The 19498-nt window shown below is 59.1% G+C and overlaps 1 protein-coding gene across 3 annotated transcripts; it reads left to right on the top strand.

Moving 5' to 3' along the window:
• Positions 1-5051: 5051 nt before the first annotated feature.
• ZMIZ2 (zinc finger MIZ-type containing 2) lies at positions 5052-18032 on the top strand. Of its 3 annotated transcripts, none has more exons than XM_074312099.1 (19): positions 5052-5206; positions 9892-10026; positions 10163-10277; positions 10596-10780; positions 10943-11132; positions 11262-11525; positions 11669-11800; positions 12247-12324; positions 12522-12690; positions 13194-13338; positions 13424-13634; positions 14088-14193; positions 14347-14495; positions 15063-15130; positions 15400-15465; positions 15709-15953; positions 16208-16374; positions 16447-16686; positions 17345-18032. In XM_074312099.1, the coding sequence occupies exons 2-19, from the start codon at positions 9977-9979 to the stop codon at positions 17450-17452; spliced, it is 2688 nt and encodes an 895-aa protein (XP_074168200.1). In that variant the 5' UTR covers positions 5052-5206; positions 9892-9976; the 3' UTR covers positions 17453-18032. The 3 variants fall into 3 exon arrangements, with proteins under 3 accessions (XP_074168200.1, XP_074197194.1, XP_074168201.1); XM_074341093.1 differs by having other exon boundaries at positions 15397-15465; XM_074312100.1 differs by lacking the exons at positions 5052-5206; positions 9892-10026; positions 10163-10277 and having other exon boundaries at positions 10642-10780; positions 11240-11525; positions 15397-15465.
• Positions 18033-19498: the final 1466 nt, after the last annotated feature.

Here is a 19498-nt window from a genome sequence, read left to right as displayed (position 1 = left end):
GTACACCTGAAACTAATAAAGAGGGTGGCCGGTGGGCTCAGTGGTTAGAGCGCGGTGCTCTTAACAACAAGGTCGCCAGTTCAGTTCTCACATGGGCCAGTGAGCTGCGCCCTCCACAACTAGATTAAAAACAACGACTTGACATAGAGCTGATGGGTCCTGGAAAAAAACACTGTTCCCCAATATTCCCCAATAAAAAACATTTAAAAAAAATAATCTATTGTCCTTATATATAGTAGCAATGAAAAAACAAAATGAAATCAAGAAAGATTCCATCTACAGTAGCATCAAAAGTAATAAAATGCTTACGAATAAGGTTAACAAAAGAAGTGCAAAACTTATACACTGAAAACTATAAACTATTGTTGAAAAAATTAAAGAACAGCTAAATAAATGGGAAGACATCCCATGTTCTTCAGCAGAAGACTTAATATCATCAAGATGGCGTCACTTTCCAAATTAATCTCCAGATTCAACATAATCCCTATCAAAATCCCAGGGTTTTTTGTTTTGTTTTGTTTGTAGAAATGACAAGCTGATTCTAAAGGTCATATGGAAATTCAAGGGACTCAAACTATCTGAAACAATCTTGAAAAAGGAAAACAGAGTAAGAGGACACACACTTCCCAGTTTCAAAACTTACTACAAAGTTACAGTGACTGGCATAGGACAGACATGTAGATCAAGGAGTAAAACTGAGTCCAGAAATAAACCATGTTATATTATGATGAAGTGATTTTCGACAAAGCTGTATAGTCTTTTCTTCAAATGATGCTGGGACAACTGGATATGCATATGAAAAATAAAATTGAACCCATAGCTTACACTGTATGTACAAAAATTAACTCATTGAATCAAATACCTAAATCTAAGAGCTAAAATTACAAAACTGTTAGAAGAAAACACAGGGATAAATCTTTGTGACCCTTGATTAGGCAACAGTTTCTTATATATGACATGAAAAGCATAAGTAACAAATGGAAGGAAATATAGATGAATAGGACTTCATAAAAGTTAAAGATTTTGTGAGTCAGAGACACCATTAAGAAAGTGAGGGCGGCCGGATGGCTCAGTTGGTTAGAGCACGAGTTCTCAACAACAAGGTCGCCAGTTTGATTCCCACATGGGATGGTGAGCTGCGCTCCCTGCAACTAAGATTGAAAATGGCGACTGGACTTGGAGCTGAGTTGTGCCCTCCACAACTAGATTGAAGGACAACTTGACTTGGAGCTGATGGGCCCTGGAAAAAAACACTGTTCCTCAATATCCCCCAATAAAAATTTTTTAAAATTTTTTTAATTAAAAAAAGTGAAAAGACAACCCACAGAATTAGAGGAAATATTTACAAATCATATATTTGATAAGAGACTTGTGTGTGGAATATGTAAAGAATTCCTACAACTCAATAATAAAAACAACTAATTCCATTAAAATACACAAGCAGCTGACAGACACATGAAAAGACCCTCAACAGCATTAGCGCCAGGAGTGAAGTGCAAGTCAGCACCACCATGGGACAGACCACACTCACTACACGACTGTAATGAAAAAGACACAGGATGTGGAGACGTCAGAAGCCTCTTGCACTGTTGGTGGAAGTGTGAAATGCTGCAGCCACTGTGGGAAAGGGGGTGGAGGTGCCTCAAAGTTTAATATCGAGTTATCTTGTGACCCAGCAAGTCCACTGTTAGGTACAGACCCAGAGGCATGAAAACATGTCGCACAGAAACTTGTACGTGAACATTCACCGCAGCCAAGAAGTGGAAATAACCCAAATGTCCATCACCTAGTGGTGGTTAAAACGTGTGTTCTGCCTGCAGTGAAATATTACTCAGCCGTGGAAAAGGAATGAAGCACTGACACTTGCTGCAACATGGAGGAACCTTGAAAAGATGAGTGAAAGCAACTAGATACAAAAGGCCATGTACTGTCTGATTTCAGACCCAGGAAATGTCCAAAGTAGGCAAATGCATGGAGACAGAAAGGAGATTAGTGGTTCCGGGGGCTGGGGTGGGGGCCGGGGAGTGACTGCTGATGCCTGTGTCATTTCTAGGGGTGATGAAAATGTTCTCAAGATGGTTGTGGTGGTGGTTACACAACTCTGAATACACACACCACCACTGAACTGTACACTTCATACAGGTGAATTGTGTGGAACGTCAATTGTATCTCAATTAAGATGTTACTGAGAACAAAGAGAGCCAGCAGGGCTGGCTGTGCGGAGAAGAATCTGCAGGAGCTGCCCTCCTGTGGGGTGGGAGGCTCCATTTTGGACATGTGGAGACTGGCATCAGAAAGAGAAGTGGACCCGTCAGGTCAGCCAGGTTCAGGGGGTGAGGGAGGCGTGAGAGTCCTTTTCACATAGACAAAGCTAAGAGCCACACGAGCCACTGCAGAGACAGTGTGGGAGACAGGACGGCCCCCAGGACTGAGCCTGGGGTGGCAGCTTCTCTGGGCAGGGAAGGGGAGGACAGCCCCCTGAGAAGGCGCCCTTGGTGAGTACAGGCTGAGCAGGGTATGCGGGGAGGAGGCGGAGGGACAGCAAGTCCAGAGAACGGGGAGGTGGCTCCAGGGAGATGAGACGTCCCAGAAGGGTGGTCTGGTCACCACTTTCAGGTGGAGACGCAGATGGACCTGATGCAGACAGGAGACAGTGGCCGCAGCGAGAACCAGAGAGAACAAGTGCAGGAGTATGTGAGTGTCCCAGGGCGGCCTCAACAGAGGACCACGGACTGCGCGGCTTCAAACAATTGAAACCTGCTCTCTCTCAGTCTGGAGGCCAGATGTCGAACATCGAGGCGTGGGCAGGGCCACGCTCCCTCTGGAGGCGTCAGGGCAGGACCCTTCCTTACTCGTCCAGCTTCCTGGCCTGGGGCCTGCATCACTCCAGTCTCTGCCTCCTGATCACATCGCTGCCTGTGTGTCTTTCTCAAAGTCCCCAGGCCTCTCCCTGATGCTTTCAGGACCCACCAGGATAGTACAGAATAAGCTTCTCCCCTCACTGTTCTTAGCCACACCTTTGGCCATACAGGTGACATTCGCAGGCTCTGGGGACTAGGACACAGACATGTCTTTGGGGGCCATCATTGGCCTGGTGCATGGAGCAAAGACTGGAGACAGGAAGTGGGGCCGGGCGGGCGGAGGCAGGGCAGGCTGTGACTGGGCACAGGTGCAGCTTGGCAGGGGGGCGTGGGTCATGGCATCTGTGGAAGTCCTCCCCTATTACTTCCATTTTCTCAGCATGCCTGGCACACAGCAGGCCCACCACATGTGTTCCATGAACTAATGGTTCTCAAAAGAAACAGAGCACAGGGTTCATTCAGACAGCCTGGAAGGGAGAAATTTCAGCCATATCAAAAATTAATTGTGGGGCATTTGTGGACAGATGAATGGATAAAATATGGTGTGTACATACAATGGAATATTATTTAGCCTTAAAAAGGAAGGAAATCTAACACTTGCTACAACATGGATGAACCTTGAGAACATAAGCCAGACACAAACAGACAAATACTGAACGATTCCACTTACATGAGCGAGGTCCCTGGAATTGTCAGATTCATAGAGACAGAAAGCAGATGGTGGTGCCAAGGGCTGGGGGAGGGGAGGGGCGGTCAGTGTTTGATGGGGACAGGGTATTGGCTTTGCAGGAATACTGGAATTCTGTGGGTGGATGTGCTGATGGCTGCACCAATGTGGGTATGCTTAATGCCACTGAAATGTGCTTAAAAATGGTTGAGGTGGTAAATTTTATGTGTATTTTAACACAAAAAATGGTGGGTAATCACAAGAGAATGTGGTCTTCTAAATGTATGGAGCACTGAATATGACTGATAGCTGTGTCAATCACAAAGCATCCTGTGAAAGGCATACGCAGTGAACGCCCTAACCAGATAGCTCCAGACGCAGGGTGGAGTGTGACCACCTGGACGCTTTATCAGACTGCTCGCTCCCAGCCTCGAGCATAGTAAGATCAGAGCTCTCTGATGTCTCCTCCTCAGGCCTCAGCTGACGAGCTGTGAGCCGCACCTGCACTCATCCCACATGGAGCGCTTGAAGCCTCGCCTCCTGACCCTCTCACCGCCGGCCTGACGCCCGACGCTATGGGAACTCGCGAGTCCCCCATCACCGAAGGGACTCGCACTGGACACCTGACTCTCTCTTATCTTTCTTTCCTAAGCCCCTGTTCCCCTGCCTCACCCTATCGCTTGCAAACCTGTGACTCTCCTATGTGAAACCGCTCTGCCTCCACTATTGGAGACTATGCTCTGGCCCCAACCTCGGTTAATGCCCCAGTCAGTAGGACTAGATCCATGGCTTTTTTCTAATATAGTCTGACGTTGTGGAAAGACACAAAGGTGTGTGAGTCTGCTACTGTGATAGCCGCATCACACTCACGACACTAAAGGAGGGTAGGAACAAGTGGAGAATAACTTAAAAGGTAACAACAGCATTTGGAAGGTGCGAACTGATCAAAGAGAGAGGCTGCTTCAACTGCGGGAAGTCGAGAACGTTTCTATGGAGGCGGCTCTGGGAAGCCAAGAGCAGCGAGCAAAGCGACTTGTTAGGTTCCTGTGGTTTTCCCTACAAGACCACTCCCAGAAGTGGCCCGACGTCACCCGGTCACCCCCACCTGCCCTCCCCACCTCGCCCCAGGCCCCTCCCATCTTCCCGCCCCGCCTGTCAAGTCCCGCCCCTCTCCCCGCCTCTCCCGACAGGCCCCGCCCCCCGTCGTCCCGGTCCTGCCCCACCTGGTCCCTCCTCCAGCTCCGGTCCAAGCAGGCCCCGCCTCCTCCGCCCTGGCCCCCCCTCCAACCCCGCCCCAGGGGAGAGCGAGAAGGAAGCGCGGGTGGCTCTGTGGACACTGCGTTCCGAAAGGTGTGGAGGGGGCGGGGGCTCAAGTCGCCCCCGGCCCGCCCGGCCGCCCGCTGTCCCGTCGCCGGCGCGGATGCCGCCCTGGCCCACGGCTGCCCCGCGGAGCGCCGGCTCGGGGCTCCACTGCTCTGGCCTGGGGGCGGGGCCGCGCGGCGTCATGCATATGCATGAGCGGCGCGGCGGCTCCATTGTGCCCTGGGAGCGGCGGCGGCGCGATGGCGCGGGCGGCGGCGGCCCCGCGGTGGCAGGCGGCGCGCAGGGCAGGCTGAGCGCATGGAGCGGTGCGGGCCGGGGGCCGCGGCGGCGAGGGGCCGGGCGGGGCCGCGCGGAGGTGAGCGGGCCGCGGGCAGGTGCGGGCGGCGGCGCGGCAGGTGCGGCAGGTGCTGGGCGGCAGGTGCGGCGCCTCGGAGGCCGCCGGAGCCGGCCGGCCGCGCGTGCGTCGTGGTCCCGGGCGGCCGGCTCGTGCGCGCGGGCGACCCTCACCTGAGCCTTTGTTGTGGCGGCCGGAAGCCGGCCCGGCGCCCAGGGGTGTGCGGGAGGCTGCCCGGCCTCGCTGACCTGGCCCAGCGGCCGCCACTCCGCGCTGTGGCCGGCGGGCTCACCTCGGGCCGTGCGCGCCCACCGGCGCGGGGACGTGGGCCCGCTGAGGTCCTCTCCGGCCCGGCGACGCTGACCTTGCAGCCACAGCCGTGGATCGCGAGGTTCACCCCTTTCCAAAGGGGACACACTGCAGCTCAGGCAGGAGGGTGTCCTGCCCCAGCCCGTGACTTGCTCCCCTTGCCCTAGTGCCCCGTCTGCCCCCGACCTGCACCCGCACCGTGCCCCACGCCCTCATCCCCGTAGTTGCAGAACACCAGTGTGATGTCCGTGAGTCTGTTATCTCAGAAGATTTCACAGGGACGTTCACAGAGCGCGTAACTCAGTGCATAAGACAGGATGGGTCGGCTAGGAGAACGCGCGCACCGGACTCTGGCCTGCCAGACCGGAGCGCCTCCCCGGAAGAAGCGTGAGAGAGGTAACGGGACAAGTGAGGGAATCTTAACCTCCGCCAGTGGGTCCTTGTGGTGGGGACTCGTCACACTCAGGGAATGGCTACGCGCTGGATAGGACTCAGGAAAGAGGAAGGTGAGATGGCGGACTACAGGTTCAGAGCCACTCCTGAGGGACCAGCAAGACTTCCTGGGGAGGACTCCAGGTCACTGGCTCAATCACGGGCAGCCAGGCCTCCCCGTGGAGTGTCCACTAGCACCTGTGACCAAGACAGGAGCCAGGGCTGGTGATATAAAGGTGGTCACATGTCCTCCCCTCTCCTCAGCCCTAGGCTGGCCACCACGTACCCATTTTACGTATAAACTGAGGCTCAGAGTAGCAAACTCTAGCCAGCCTCTGAAACGTCCCACACTCAGGGCACTCATAAACGCTCGGTCCTGGGCATTCTAGATGAGCTCTAGCAATGCTGTGGCTTTGCAGGTAGTGGGGACAGGACTTGCAGCCACCTTCGTGTCCTTCCCAGTTGACTCGCGTCCCTCTGGAGTAGCCTGCTTGTGCTGGAGGCAGTGAATCCCTGCCCTGTGAGGAGGAGACACACTGCCGTCGTGAGGTCAGGTCATGCTGCTCCTGGGTGACCAGGCAGGGGGACGGAGTGGAGGTGATAAAGGGTGGACCCACATTAGGGGCCGTCTTTGGTTGGCATGCAAGAGACTGGAGTGCAGCTGCTCTGAGGTTCTGGGGAAGAGAGGTCTAGGTAGTGAGTTGTCTGTAGCTTTTTCTGCAGGAAGGTGTGATCTGATTCCCAGAAAGCCCTGTGGCCTCGTAGACTGACCTAATGCCAGGGCGGTTCTGCCAAAGGGTCCTGGCTTCCAGCTGGAATTGGTACAGGCAGGCACGGGCCTGCACACTCCTTCGCAGGGGTTCCTTCAGGGACTGGTTTGCAGCTCTGCCTCCAGGAAGGAGAAGGGAGGAAGATCAGTGCTCGAAGCCCACCTCTCCCTTCCTGAGGGGACCTGCAGGGGTACCTGGGGAGTGCAGGTCTTCTCAGGGAGGAGAGCAGACCTAGTTCAGGAGCTGTGCAGACAGGAAATCACCACCCCCGCGGAGTAAGCTCTGGGGGAACTGGAAATGTCTGTGGTCTGGTCCACAGCAGAGAGGCCTGGGGGCGGAATTCCCCAGACTCACGTGGTGTAGGGGCCACCTGCACCTGCCCTGTCTCCTCCTCCCAGCCCTCCCTGGGGTTCTGGTGCTGGCCCGGAATGGAAGACCTCTGCCCTGGGAGTCAGCCTCCTGCTCGTCCCTGCCTAGCCAAACCAACCACCTCCGAGGTGGGAAAGGAGTGCCATGGGCATCTCTGGAGAGAGCAGGCTGATGGTGCTGGTGGTTTTTTAACTCAGTTTTTATTTGTGAGAATTCTAGATTCATGGGCAGTTAAAAGAAATAACACCCGGTGTGTCCTTTACCTGGCTCTCCCGCGGTAACATCTTGCAAAACTGTAGTACAGTGTCACAGCAGGATGCCTGGGAATGAGGCGACAGACAGATAATTCCTTTCCTGCCCGTTCCCCGCCAACCCCTGTCAACCACTGTCTGTTCTCCATTTCTGTAATTTCTTCAATTTAGGAATGTTACATAAAGGGAACCGTACAGTGTGTAGCCTTTGGGTACTGGCTTTTTCCACGTAGCATGTTTCTCTGGAGAGTCTCTCAAGCTGACGCCTGCACCAGCTCACTCTTTTTATGCCTTAGGCCACGTGTGCTCCACACTTGGGTGACCTTGACCCCTGGAGGACATGTGGGTTTCCATTCTTCAGCAGTTAGGAGTACAACATTCACGTAGAAATGAACATGTTTACAGTCCTTGAAGATGAATGTTCAAGAGTGAGTTGCTGGGCAAGAGGCAGCTGCAGGCTCAGTTTTAGAAGCAGCGGCTGACTTTTCCAGAGGGGTTGCACCATCTCACTCCCACCCACAGTGCAGGAGGGATCCAGTGTCACTGCTTCGTACCTTGGCCACTCTGGTAGGTGTGCAGTGACATCGCACATAGTTTTGATGTCCATTTCCCCATGGCCCGTGATGCTGAGTGGCATCTCCTGGGCTCGTCTGCCACCTGCACGACCTCCTTGGTGAAATATCTCTTCATGTCCTTTGCCCATTTCCTAACTGGACGTTTTTTTAATATACATTCCAGATACCAGTCTTGTCAGGAACGTGGTTTGCAAATATTTCTCCCAGCCTATAGCTTGTTTTCTCATCTTCTTAGTAGTGTCTTTCACAGAGCAAAAGTTTTCCGGTTTTCCTTTTATGGATTGTGCTTTTGCTGTCCTATCCAAGAACCCTTTCCTTAGCCCTAGCTCCTTAAGAAATCCGCATCTCCCTGAAGGTTTTCTCATGTTGTGCTGTGCATTCCTTCTGTGACACATTGCAAGCTGATTTCTGGGAGGCTGAGGTTTAGGCCTTGCCTGTGGCTGACTGTCCGGCTGCTCCAGCACCACATGTGGGAATGTCGTCCTTCCCCCAGTGCGGTTTGTACACCTTTGTCAGGAATCAGCTGGGTCTGTTTGGCGTTTCTGTGTTCTGTCCGTCACCAACACAGCAGTCTGAATTAGCCGCCGACACCCTAAGTCCTGAAAACCCTGCGTGCTGCTCCAGCCGCCCCCCACAGGCCTGCGGAGTTTCTGGCTGTTGACAGTTCTCCACCCACCCCCAGTGTCACCGGCCCAGCGTCGGGCAGCGGGTACTGGGGTCGCCAGCCTTCCCCTGTCTGGCTGGACGATCTTGGCTCCCCGTCCTGCCTCTGCTGGTCCAGGTGCCCCTGAGCCTTCTGGACCAGCACCTGCGCTGTTTCTGGCCTCTGCTTCCTGAGTGGGACTCGCACTGGAGTGGGGAAGACGGCTCCTGGGGCCTGACTCCTCTGGGATGCGGTAGGGCCAGCGTGAGGGGGGCAAGCAGTCCACGGCCTCCTCCGTCACTCCTAATTGGTCACCTTCCCCCCTCCTGCTCTGGGGGGATGAGCCAGCGAGGGCCACACGCTCCCAAGGCAGAGCCCCACCACCACCACCACTGTAGCCCTTACCCGCGTATTTCCAGGACTCTGCAGAGGACAGGATGGGAACCCTGCCTCCCTCTGCTGCCTGTCAGCACTCAGGAATGTGAGCCTTGGGGTTGGGTGGGTGCTGGGGCCATCTTCTTGCTCTTGGGCCTGAGGGAGGCACCAGGAGTGCTGGCGCACATCCCAGGAGGCCTGTCTGTGGGTGAGGCCTTGCAGCCCTAGAAGGTAAAAGGCATGACCCTCAACCCCAAGAGGGACCCCCAGGGGACCTCCTGAGAACCACAGCCAGCACGCCTCTGGTTAGGCCAGGCAGAAGTAGGCGTGGAAGGTGGCCTTGGGAGCCAGCAAGGGCCCCAAGCCTGTCAGTGAAGGGCTGGCTTGTGGGGGTGTCGGGGTTGTTGGCAGCCTGGAAGGCCAGCCAGCCTACCCAGGAGGAGGAAGTGCCCACACTGGCACATGGGACCCACTAGCATGCGCCAGCCACTGCTGCCGTGTCCCCGCTGGCCCCTGGCCACGTCCCTGGGTGCTCGCTGACCCCCCACCCATGGTGCTGTGTGCGTATCCCTGTCCTGCCTGGCCTGGAAGCCACCACCTGCTGGCCCCACCCCGCGCTCCAGGCCCATGCTCCTCGCCAGCCTTCACAGGGCTCTGGATGTCCCTGGCTTTTGTGATTGTCCAGGTCTCCGTGTGGGAAGTGTTTGGGATTCCAAAGCCTGTTTCCAGAGCCGTTCTAGGGGCTCCGGGGCAGGGCCTGACAAGAAAGCGTTAATGCTGGCTCTAGGCTGGGTCTGGGGGGTGGGTAGACTGGGGTGAGGCAATGGAAGGCTGCCCTGAGCCCCCTACCCCCCCCCGGGACCCCAGTCTCAGCTGCCCCACCCTCCATCAGTAGAAGCAGAGGAGGGCAGGGCGGGTGTGGGGGCACAGACAGGGTTCCCATTGCACCTCCACTAACGTCATCCTTCCACCATCCTGGCAGCCAGAGCAGCTGAGGCCCACGGCAACTCCCGGGAGGGACACTTCCTGCCACCCACAGACCTGGCCTTCTGGCTGCTCCCAAACCAATGAACCCCATGAACCCCATGAAACCTGCCCTGCCCCCCGCGCCACACGGGTGAGTGGGGCTCCTGCTGCCCTCCCTGTCGGGCCACAGGGATGTGGGTGGGGTGACAGAGCGGACCCCTCTGCTCCCAGCCTTCACGCCTTCCCAGGCCTCGTGATCAGGCCCCCTGCCACCTCTCTCCTTGCAGTGATGGTCCCTTTGCTTATGAGGCCGTGCCTTGGCAACAGACTGCCACTCAGCCCGCAGGATCGCTGTCCGTGGTCACGACCGTGTGGGGAGTGGGCAACGCGGCCCAGAGCCAGGTGAGCTCACACCTGGGCCCCGCCCCGGAAAGCTGCCAGAGCCCAGCTCAGGCCTCAGAGGGAAAGCAGCCACAGCTTCCTGGTGTCCAGGTCCCTGGAGAGTAGTTCTCCCTCCACACAAGGCTGGGATTCATTCCTGTATTCACCTGGCCTCCACTCCCACCTGCGAGCCGCTCCCCTGCCAGGCCCCTCCCTCTCCCCATGCTCCTCCCCTGTGCCTGCTATCTCACCTGCCAGGCCTCTCCTTTCCAGCACTTAAGAGCCACCTTGTGAAACAAGTTTGCATGGTTCCCTTTGGTGATTCTTGCGTCCTCGCAGGTTTTGGGGAACCCCATGGGCCCTGCAGGGAGCCCCCCCGGCAGCTCAACAATGCCTGGCATGGCGGGCGGCAGCTCGGCCCTGAGCTCCCCTCAGTGCCTGGGACAGCCAGCATTTGGTGAAGGCGGCGCCAGCAAGGGCTACGTGCAGCAGGGGGTGTATAGCCGTGGGGGCTTCGCCACCGGGTAAGCGGGACCCCTCGCCTGGCAGGTGTGCTGGGGTGCTCGGGGCGGGCACCTGGGAGCTATGACAGTGATCTGGACGGGCTGGCTCCCACAGCCCACACAGGGGTCGGGAAGGACAGCCTCGGGGAGCACCTCAGAGCAGGGCCACCTTGCCTCTTGCAGGTATGGCGGCCCCGGGGGGCCGGGGGGCCTGGGCCTCCCCTCACACACCGCACGACCCTCCACGGACTTCACTCAAGCGGCGGCTGCTGCTGCCGTGGCTGCTGCCGCTGCCACCGCCACAGCCACTGCCACGGCCACCGTGGCTGCCCTGCAGGAGAAGCAGGGCCAGGAGCTGGGCCAGTACGGAGCGGTGAGGCCACGGGCACTGCTCTGGAAGGCGGCCAGCCACACTCAGGCTGCGGGAGGCAGAGGGGGCGTGGGCGGGCAGGAGCCAGGTGCTGAAGGGCGGGCCTCGAGGGCCCCTCTCTTTTCTTCCCAGATGGGGGCCGCACAGTCTTTTAACAGCCAGTTCCTGCAGCACGGAGGCCCTCGGGGGCCCAGCGTCCCTAGCAGCATGAACCCTGCCAGCGTGGGAGGGCTGATGGGCCCTTCTGGCATGAGCTCCGCAGGCATGAGCCCCGCTCGGGCAGCCGGCATGGCACCCTTCTATGCAGGGCAGCGCCTGTCCCAGCACGGGTACCCTGGCCCCCCCCAGGCCCAGCCGCTGCCCCGACAGGGGGTCAAGAGAGCCTACTCCAGTGAGGTGAGTGTCGGGGCCTCGCCCTGAGCGCCACCCAGAGCCACTGGGAGGTCCAAGTCTGCATGTGCGAGGACAGGCCGGCCGATGGGGGCACTGCTGGCCTGATGCCTGTCCCTCCACGGGCATTCGCCTCTTTCATATTTCAGGTGTACCCAGGGCAGCAGTACCTGCCAGGAGGCCAGTACGCACCTGGCCCCGGGCAGTCCCCTGCCCCCTCCTCCTACCCTGGTCACAGGCTGCCCCTGTCCACCTCTGGTCCCCCGGGACTGCACTACAAGGTAAGGTAGGGCCAGCTCCTCCAGGGCCTGCGGCCGCCCCATCAGACACTGGGACACAGACGACCTTGAGGCATTCGGGGCCTGCTGGGGATGCCCGTATACGCTCACTGACCAAGCAGCCAGGAGCTTCACGGGGGTCCTGAGTAGTGCAGGGCGGCTCTGGGAGGGGCCCTTGTTCTGAAGGGACCCTCGGTGAGAGTGCAGCCCTCGGTAGCTTCCCTGTCAGCTGTTCTAACGTGGGGTCACCTTGTTCCGTAGTGATGATTCTTAAAGTATGAAATCACTACGTGCTCCCTGTACATTATTTTGGAAAACAGAAGCATCGAAAGAAGAAAATAAAGGCCAGGGCACATGTGTGTGGTGGGCCCCCTGCCCCTTGCCCTCTTCTAGGGTCAAGTCCAGGGCCCGGCCGGAGCCTCAGGCACACGCGGCTTTCTCTCCTGCAGCCCGCCGAGCAGTTCACCGGGCAGGGTGCCGGCTTCAGCGGGGGGAGCCTCAGCTACAGCCAGCCTGGCCTGAGTGGGGTACGGGCAGCTGGGCACAGGGTGGGAGGCTCCCAGGGTGGGTGTGTGGAGAGGGCGCCCAGGTAAGAGGAAGTTTGGGCACCCAGTTGGGCACCCCTCGGCTGCCCCTGCCCACTGTTGTTCTGACCGTTCCCAGCGGGTGCTCAGAAACACTCTAGCCCCATCATTCCTCCTTGACTGTTTGTTCGAACCCACAGCCCACCCGCTCCATCCCTGGCTACCCCAGCTCCCCACTGCCAGGGAGCCCCACGCCACCCATGACCCCCGGCAGCGGCGTCCCCTACATGTCTACCAGCCAGGAGGTCAAGTCTCCCTTCCTGCCTGATCTCAAACCCAGCGTGAGCTCCTTACACCCATCACCCCCCGGTGAGTGTCACCTGCTCCTGGGGCCCAGAGTCCTGCAGGGAACATGGGGCGGGTCCTTTATCTGTGTGTCTGTCCATGGGCCTCTCTGCAGATGCTGCAGATGTGGGTCTTCTTTAGAAAAATGCCCACGCACACAAAACCGGGATTGGACTCATGAGCCCTGAAGCCCACTGCTGGCTCAGAACCCCGATAGTTGGGGTCCTAAAAGCCTAGCTGGAACACCAGGGTGATGGGAGGTAGCCTGTTGACACCCCCTCGGCTGCCCCACCGAAAGCACCAGAAGCACTTCTTTGTGGGTTGGGGCATGTTCTCGGGTCATAATTTAGGGGACCCTGAGCCAGGAGATTGTGTTACTGTCAGACGTGTTGGCTGAGCCCAAGGTCCCAGGTGCGGTGGTGCCCCGGACCCAACCTGGTGGCCGCAGCCCCCTTGCCACCGCCCGGCCTGGTGGCCCTTCCGAGCTGCCCTGCTTCGGGTGGTGCTGACGGGCGGCCTGCTCCCAGGCGGCAGCCCCTGTGACGAGCTGCGGCTGACCTTCCCCGTGCGGGATGGGGTGGTCCTGGAGCCCTTCCGCCTGCAGCACAACCTGGCCGTCAGCAACCATGCCTTCCAGCTACGCGACTCCGTCTACAAGACGCTGATGCTCAGGTGAGCGCGCCAGCCCGCTGGTCACACGCTGCCGCGCACAGCCCCTGAGGTCGGCCTGGCACTTAGCCTCTGGCCTCCCACTCAGGCCCGACCTGGAGCTGCAGTTCAAGTGCTACCACCACGAGGACCGGCAGATGAACACCAACTGGCCGGCCTCTGTGCAGGTCAGCGTCAATGCCACCCCGCTCACCATCGAGCGCGGGGACAACAAGACCTCCCACAAGCCCCTATACCTGAAGCACGTGTGCCAGCCGGGCCGCAACACGATCCAGATCACCGTCACCGCCTGCTGCTGCGTGAGTGGGCGGGGCTGGGCCAGGCACCCGAGAAACAGGCGTGGGTCTCGCTCCTGCAGGAGACTCCTGCTCGGTCCAGCCTCTGACCCTTTTGAGAAGAGGGACCCAGTTAAAGCCACCCTTGCTGCTTCCTGTTAGGTCTGGTCATTAGATTGACGCTCACGTTATCACAGAGAAGCCGAGTTGAGTCGCCTCTCCCCTGGAGGACGCTCATGGAGCCCCGAGTTCTCAGTTGGCCCGGTGCTTGTCGGGTCACCGGATTCCAGCCGGCACCGGGACCCAGAGAGCTGCGCTCAGATGGGCAGCCCGAGGCAGTTCCGGGGGCTTGGGGTCTGGGTCTCACCTGGTACCGGGCGTGCGCAGAGTAGACAGCAGTGGGTGGGCGGGGGCCTTGAGCAATTATGCTGTGACGGGCCTGGCCCTGCGCCCCACTGACCTACGCGTCCCTTGCAGTCCCACCTGTTTGTGCTGCAGCTGGTGCACCGGCCGGCAGTCCGCTCCGTGCTGCAGGGCCTCCTGAAGAAGCGTCTGCTGCCCGCCGAACACTGCGTCACCAAGAGTGAGTGGCCACCCCTCCCCAGGGCCGTGACCCATGTGGGATCACGCTGCCTCCCCTGGGACAGGCAGCAGCGGTCAGCTCTGGGTGGTCCCTCGGTGCTGTCACGACCCAGTGGGTGGCCCTGAATTCAAGTCCTTTCCCTGTCAACGCCAGTAAAACGGAACTTCAGCAGCGGCACCATCCCTGGGCCCAACGGAGAGGACGGGGTGGAGCAGACGGCCATCAAGGTGTCCCTCAAGTGCCCCGTCACCTTCCGCAGGATCCAGCTCCCTGCCCGCGGCCACGACTGTCGCCACATACAGGTGGGTGGCACCACAGGCTTTGCCAGAATGGCCGCCGTCTGTCTTTAGCAGCTGAGACTCTGAGTACCGCGTGGCAGGCAAGTGAGGGGGGACCTGGCTCCCCTGCTGTCCCCTCAGGCTGGGCTTCTGTTTCTTCTAAGCATGGCAGCCTTGCTGCACTCATGAGGCCGTGGCTTTGACGGGAGTTGAGAACGTGGGTGCTGTGTCCTACACCCCCACGAGCATCACATAGGTTCCGTTTCTGGACCAATGTGCACAAGTCACCCGGGTGGCCCCTAAGCGTGCACATGGCCCTGTGCCCTGCCCCTCCTGTCAGCACCACGTCGGGGGCTGGCTCCCTGTCCGCGCAGCTGCCCAGTCTTGCCTTGGCCCCACGGTGTTCCAGTCCCAGTGAGGGCTGCATAGCTGTCCTGTCTCGGTCAATTGGGACAATGGCATAGTGAGAACCTGCTGCCCCTGGCTTCTCAGACACGCAGGAAAGGAGCCCTGCGTCTGGAAGCACGGCTGGGTGGCAGGGTGTGGCCAGGTTGCCCCAGGCCAGTGTGAGAAATGATGTCCCCTCCACAGTGCTTCGACCTGGAGTCCTACCTGCAGCTCAACTGTGAGCGGGGGACCTGGAGGTGCCCCGTGTGCAAGTGAGTGTCTCAGGGACAGTCCCCACATGGGCGCTGGTGGTAGTGGCACAGCCTCAGAGGCTGTCAGCCAGAGGGGGTGGTCACAGCACACACTAGGACAGTGCAGCTCAGGGCCCAGACCTCACACAGCATCTCCACGCAGACTCCCCTCACACCAGTGATCTCACGCTGGGCGGCCTCGTGCAGTGGCAGGGCTGGGAAGTGGCAGGCCTGTGCCCAGGGTGAGGTGGGGTCAGGCCTTGAGCTGCGCCCTTTGCTTTCCACAGCAGGACGGCGCTGCTTGAGGGCCTGGAGGTGGACCAGTACATGCTGGGCATCCTGGTCTACATCCAGAAGTAAGCCTTCCGTCCCGCTGCCAGCGGCTGTGCTCCGCAGTGGGCGGCGGGGATGGTGGGGAGGCACGCCGGCTGACCACCCTGGGGCGGCTTGGTGCCAGGCTGCTGACAGAATCCGCCTCCCACCCGGCCAGCATCCCACGGACACGTGGCATGTGCATTTGAGTGCAAGGTCTGCCCAGAAACTGCCCCGGGACCGGGAGGCAGCAGGATGGGCGGTGACAGCCCTATGCCCCTGCCCAGCTCCGACTGCGAGGAGATCACCATTGACCCCACGTGCAGCTGGAAGCCAGTGCCTGTGAAGCCCGACTTGCACGTCAAGGAGGAGGCGGATGGGCCAGCGCTGAAGCGCTGCCGCAGCGTGAGCCCCGCCCACGCGCTCGTGCCCAGCGTGATGGACATGATCGCAGCGCTGGGCCCGGGGTCCGCCCCCTTCACTCCCTTGCAGTCCGCCTCTGCCCCGGCCCCCAGCGACTACCCCAGCCAGGGTGAGTGCAGCGTCTATGAACTGGCCCAATCTGATCCCAGGTGGGTATAGCGGGTCCTACTTCTGTCCCCTCACAACTTGTGCGCGTTGTCAGCAGGCCAGTTCCCCCAGCAGCAATGAGAAAAAGGGCCCTTTTCCGAGTAGTGACTAACGTGAAATCCAGTGTTACCTGTGGGTGAGCGCAGCGGTCCCGCCAGTGCGCGGCCAGCCTGCTCTCCTCGGGGCCCCATCCAGGACCTGGCTCTCCTCTCTCAGGTTCCAGCTTCCTGGGACCCAGGACCTTCCCTGACGCCTTCCCACCCACCACAGCTAGCACCCCAACCCTTCCCGAGTTCACCCCCGGGCCACCCATCTCCTACCAGTCCGACATTCCCAGCAGCCTGCTGACGACAGAGAAATCTGCTTCCTGCCTCCCAGGCCAGGTCAGTGCCGGACTTAAGGGTGGGGATGTGGGGGGGTGAGGGTGCGATTTTACCAGAACCTTCTCTCCTTAGATGGCACCAGCGGGTCACCTGGACCTGGCCCACAACCCAGGGCCACCCGGGCTGCACACCCCAAACCTTGGAGGCCCCCCAGGGCCCCAGCTGCACCATCCGAACCCTCCCCCAGCATCCCGGCAGCCCCTGGGCCCTGTGAGCTCAGGCCCGGTTGGCGAGCTGGCCTTCAATGCTGCCACAGGCGTGATGGGCCCCCACCTGTCTGGGGCAGGGGAGGCCCCAGAACCAGCCCTGGACGTGAGTACCAGGCCGCCTGCCTGGGAGCCTGGTGGGGGGGCTGCTTTTCTGTACTCTTTGGGTCCACATGTTTCATGAAAGGGAGAACACTGACACCTCAGTGACTTCCAGACCAAGGGAGAGCTCTGGGGACCTGGGTGCCATGGTGGCATGTGCACAGTCCCCAAGAAGAGTGGCCTCACAGCTGACGATACCAGCTTTAGGGTCTGATTTCACCTGTCCAACTCAGGTGTGAAGTCAGTGCGTAAAAGACAGGTGACGGCCCCCGACCATAATAAACGAAACTCACTGAAGTTCAACATGAACTTTTCTGCCTAAAGCAGAAAATCCTAGGGACTGGGGTCCCACCTTCTGCATTGCCCTGTTGACACGCTGGGGTCCTTACAGTCTTGTGCTTCCTATGGCCCAGGAGCCCACTTGAGGTGGGCACTGCATGTCCAATGTTGACCTTGGGCAACTTGGCATGAGTGATTCCTGGTCACAGAGCTGCCTCTGCAGGGAGAGCTCCCCCTTGCAGACAGGGGCTCAGGCGCCAGGCCTGTGGGGAGAAGGGGCGCTCCACATCCCAACCCAACCCCGGATCTGGCTGGGACGTGGGGGCAGGGTGGCTCCGCAGGGGTGAGGCAGGTCCAAGGCCAGTTTGCTTCGTCGTCCTCAGCTGCTCCCAGAACTGACCAACCCTGATGAGCTGCTGTCCTACCTGGGCCCGCCTGACCTCCCCGCGAACAGCAACGATGACCTGCTGTCTCTCTTCGAGAACAACTGACCCTGCCCAGCCCCATGGCACACCTGGAGCTGCTTGTCCTACGCTGGCTGGGACCGGACCCGGGCAGCTGCCCTGCCCTCGCCCAGCTGGCGGCTGCAAGGGGTTTTCGGGAGACCACGTCCAGCCCATCCTAGTCCAGCCCAGCCTAGCCCGTCCGTGGAGCCGGCCCCGCCCCTCGTCCACACCCCGCCCCTTCTGGACCGGGCCACGCCTCCACCGCCATTGACCTTGCAGTTACCCCCACCTGAACCCTCACGTCCTGCCCCTCAGAGCCCGGCCCGCCCTAGAACCTCCGTGTGTCCAGATGACCCCAAAACCCATGCGGCCGCCCTGGGTCCCCCTTCCCCCTGGCTGCGGGCGATGCCTGAGGTACAGCACGCGGCTTGGAGCGGATGCCGTGGGCGGTGGTCCCGCGGGCGCCGGTCCCGCGGGCGCCCCCCACCCAGGTGCCCTTATAAACGTGCAGTCAGCCCTGCAGCGTTTTTAAAGCCACGTCCCGTGTTCCCACCTACCCACCCCGTGCCACCCCGGGTGGGCAACGCCCCGCCTGCCCCCCTCCATTAAAGGATTCCCCACGGTGGCCGCCCGGTCCTCCTTGAGCGCCGCCCTGCCCCCACGCCCGCACCAGGGCCAGCCCCGCTCTCGGTACATTGCCTCTCCCTGGAATTTTCCAAATTGGCTTCGGTTGGAGAACTGTTTTGTGAATTGGTGCTGCACTGGGAGATACCACGTCGTCGTCTCGCGTGGGCGAGCCGACTAGGAGCCGGGGGAGGGGCCCTCCGCCCGCGCTGGCTGCCCCCATCTTCCTCTCCAGTATTCTGGTGGGGGAGGGAAGTGCCCGATCCGGGTAGCTCTGGGTTGCCCTTGGCATTTTGGGGTCCCAGTGTGACCCCTGATTGTCCCTGTGCAGCCCGTGTTTCCAGCCCCACATTCCCTGCGCTGCATGAGCGGGGCACCTGAACTGCAGGCTGGGTTTGCCCGGAAGCCCAGCCCAGAGCTGAGCCGCTCCAGCCCAGCCCTCCACGTGTGGCCTCATTGCGTCAGTGCACTCCCAGCCTGTTGCATTGGGAGTGCTTCTGGGAGGAATAGAGAGATGGGAAGATGAGCCACGGCTGCAAGCTACTCAGTCCTGGGGCAAAAGGGACAGGACTGAGCGGTGACTGCCGTGGCAGCAAGCAGTGGGACAGGGACCACGGCCCTGACATCCCCGTGGACCCCGAGCAATCGGGACAGAGGAGCAAGGCCTGAAGCTCTTGCAGGAGACACCATCTTCTAAAGCTGGACACCAGACGTGCGTGTGGCTCACTGGGTTCCTGCTGTGCTTCCCGTGGGGATGGACAGGGTATTTGGGGAAGAGTGAAGGTGTTAGTGGCATTCGGATCCCTAGGGGAGTGGTGGCTTCATGGGTTTTCACCTTAGTGTGGGTCATGTCCTACTCGTGTGCACCACATACTATGCAATTAAAAACCAAAACGCCAGCTACACTTAACAGCTGATTGCACAGTTCCAGAGTGCAGGGGACATTCTCCTGGTTAGGCCACAAAACAAGTCCCAAGCAGCTAAAAAGACTGAAATCGTGAGAGCACAGTGGAGTGAAGCTAGATGTCAGTAATAGAAGAGCAAGGGAAATTCATGTGTGTGGCAATTAACACTCCAACAGGCAGAGGGTCGGAAGAAATCACAAGTGACATTACAGGGCACTAAGCTGAATGAAAAAACAACATACAAAACGTACAAGACGCAAGAAAGTGAGAGAGGGAGATTTATAACTGTAACTGAATAAGGGGGGCCTCAAATCAAATAACTCCCAGAAGAACTAGAGAAAGCAGCAGTGCAGGGAGAGACGAGGATGGAAGCAGAGACGAGAGGCAACAAGCACAAGTTTCTGTGAGAAACAACAATGAACAGACCTTTAGTTAGATTGACTAGGAAGACAAGTGACTCAAATCTGAAATAAAGGGGAGATTACTACCGACCTTACAGAATTGTGCCAATAAATCAGATAACCTAGATGAACAAATCCCTAGACACACAAGTTACCCAACC

The sequence above is a fragment of the Rhinolophus sinicus genome, linkage group LG09 (genome assembly GCF_036562045.2).
Source record: "Rhinolophus sinicus isolate RSC01 linkage group LG09, ASM3656204v1, whole genome shotgun sequence".
In the NCBI taxonomy this organism is placed as follows: Eukaryota; Metazoa; Chordata; class Mammalia; order Chiroptera; family Rhinolophidae; genus Rhinolophus; species Rhinolophus sinicus.
This window is presented reverse-complemented; position numbering and strand designations above follow the sequence as displayed.

Bases quoted from the DNA above. Each gene is read 5' to 3' on its own strand.
- ZMIZ2 (XM_074341093.1), top strand. From the start codon at position 9,977: ATGAACCCCATGAACCCCATGAAACCTGCCCTGCCCCCCGCGCCACAC. The intron at 10,781-10,942 runs GTAAGCGGGACC...TGCCTCTTGCAG, and splicing joins CGTGGGGGCTTCGCCACCGG to GTATGGCGGCCCCGGGGGGC. The intron at 15,466-15,708 runs GTAAGCCTTCCG...GCCCCTGCCCAG, and splicing joins ATCCTGGTCTACATCCAGAA to CTCCGACTGCGAGGAGATCA.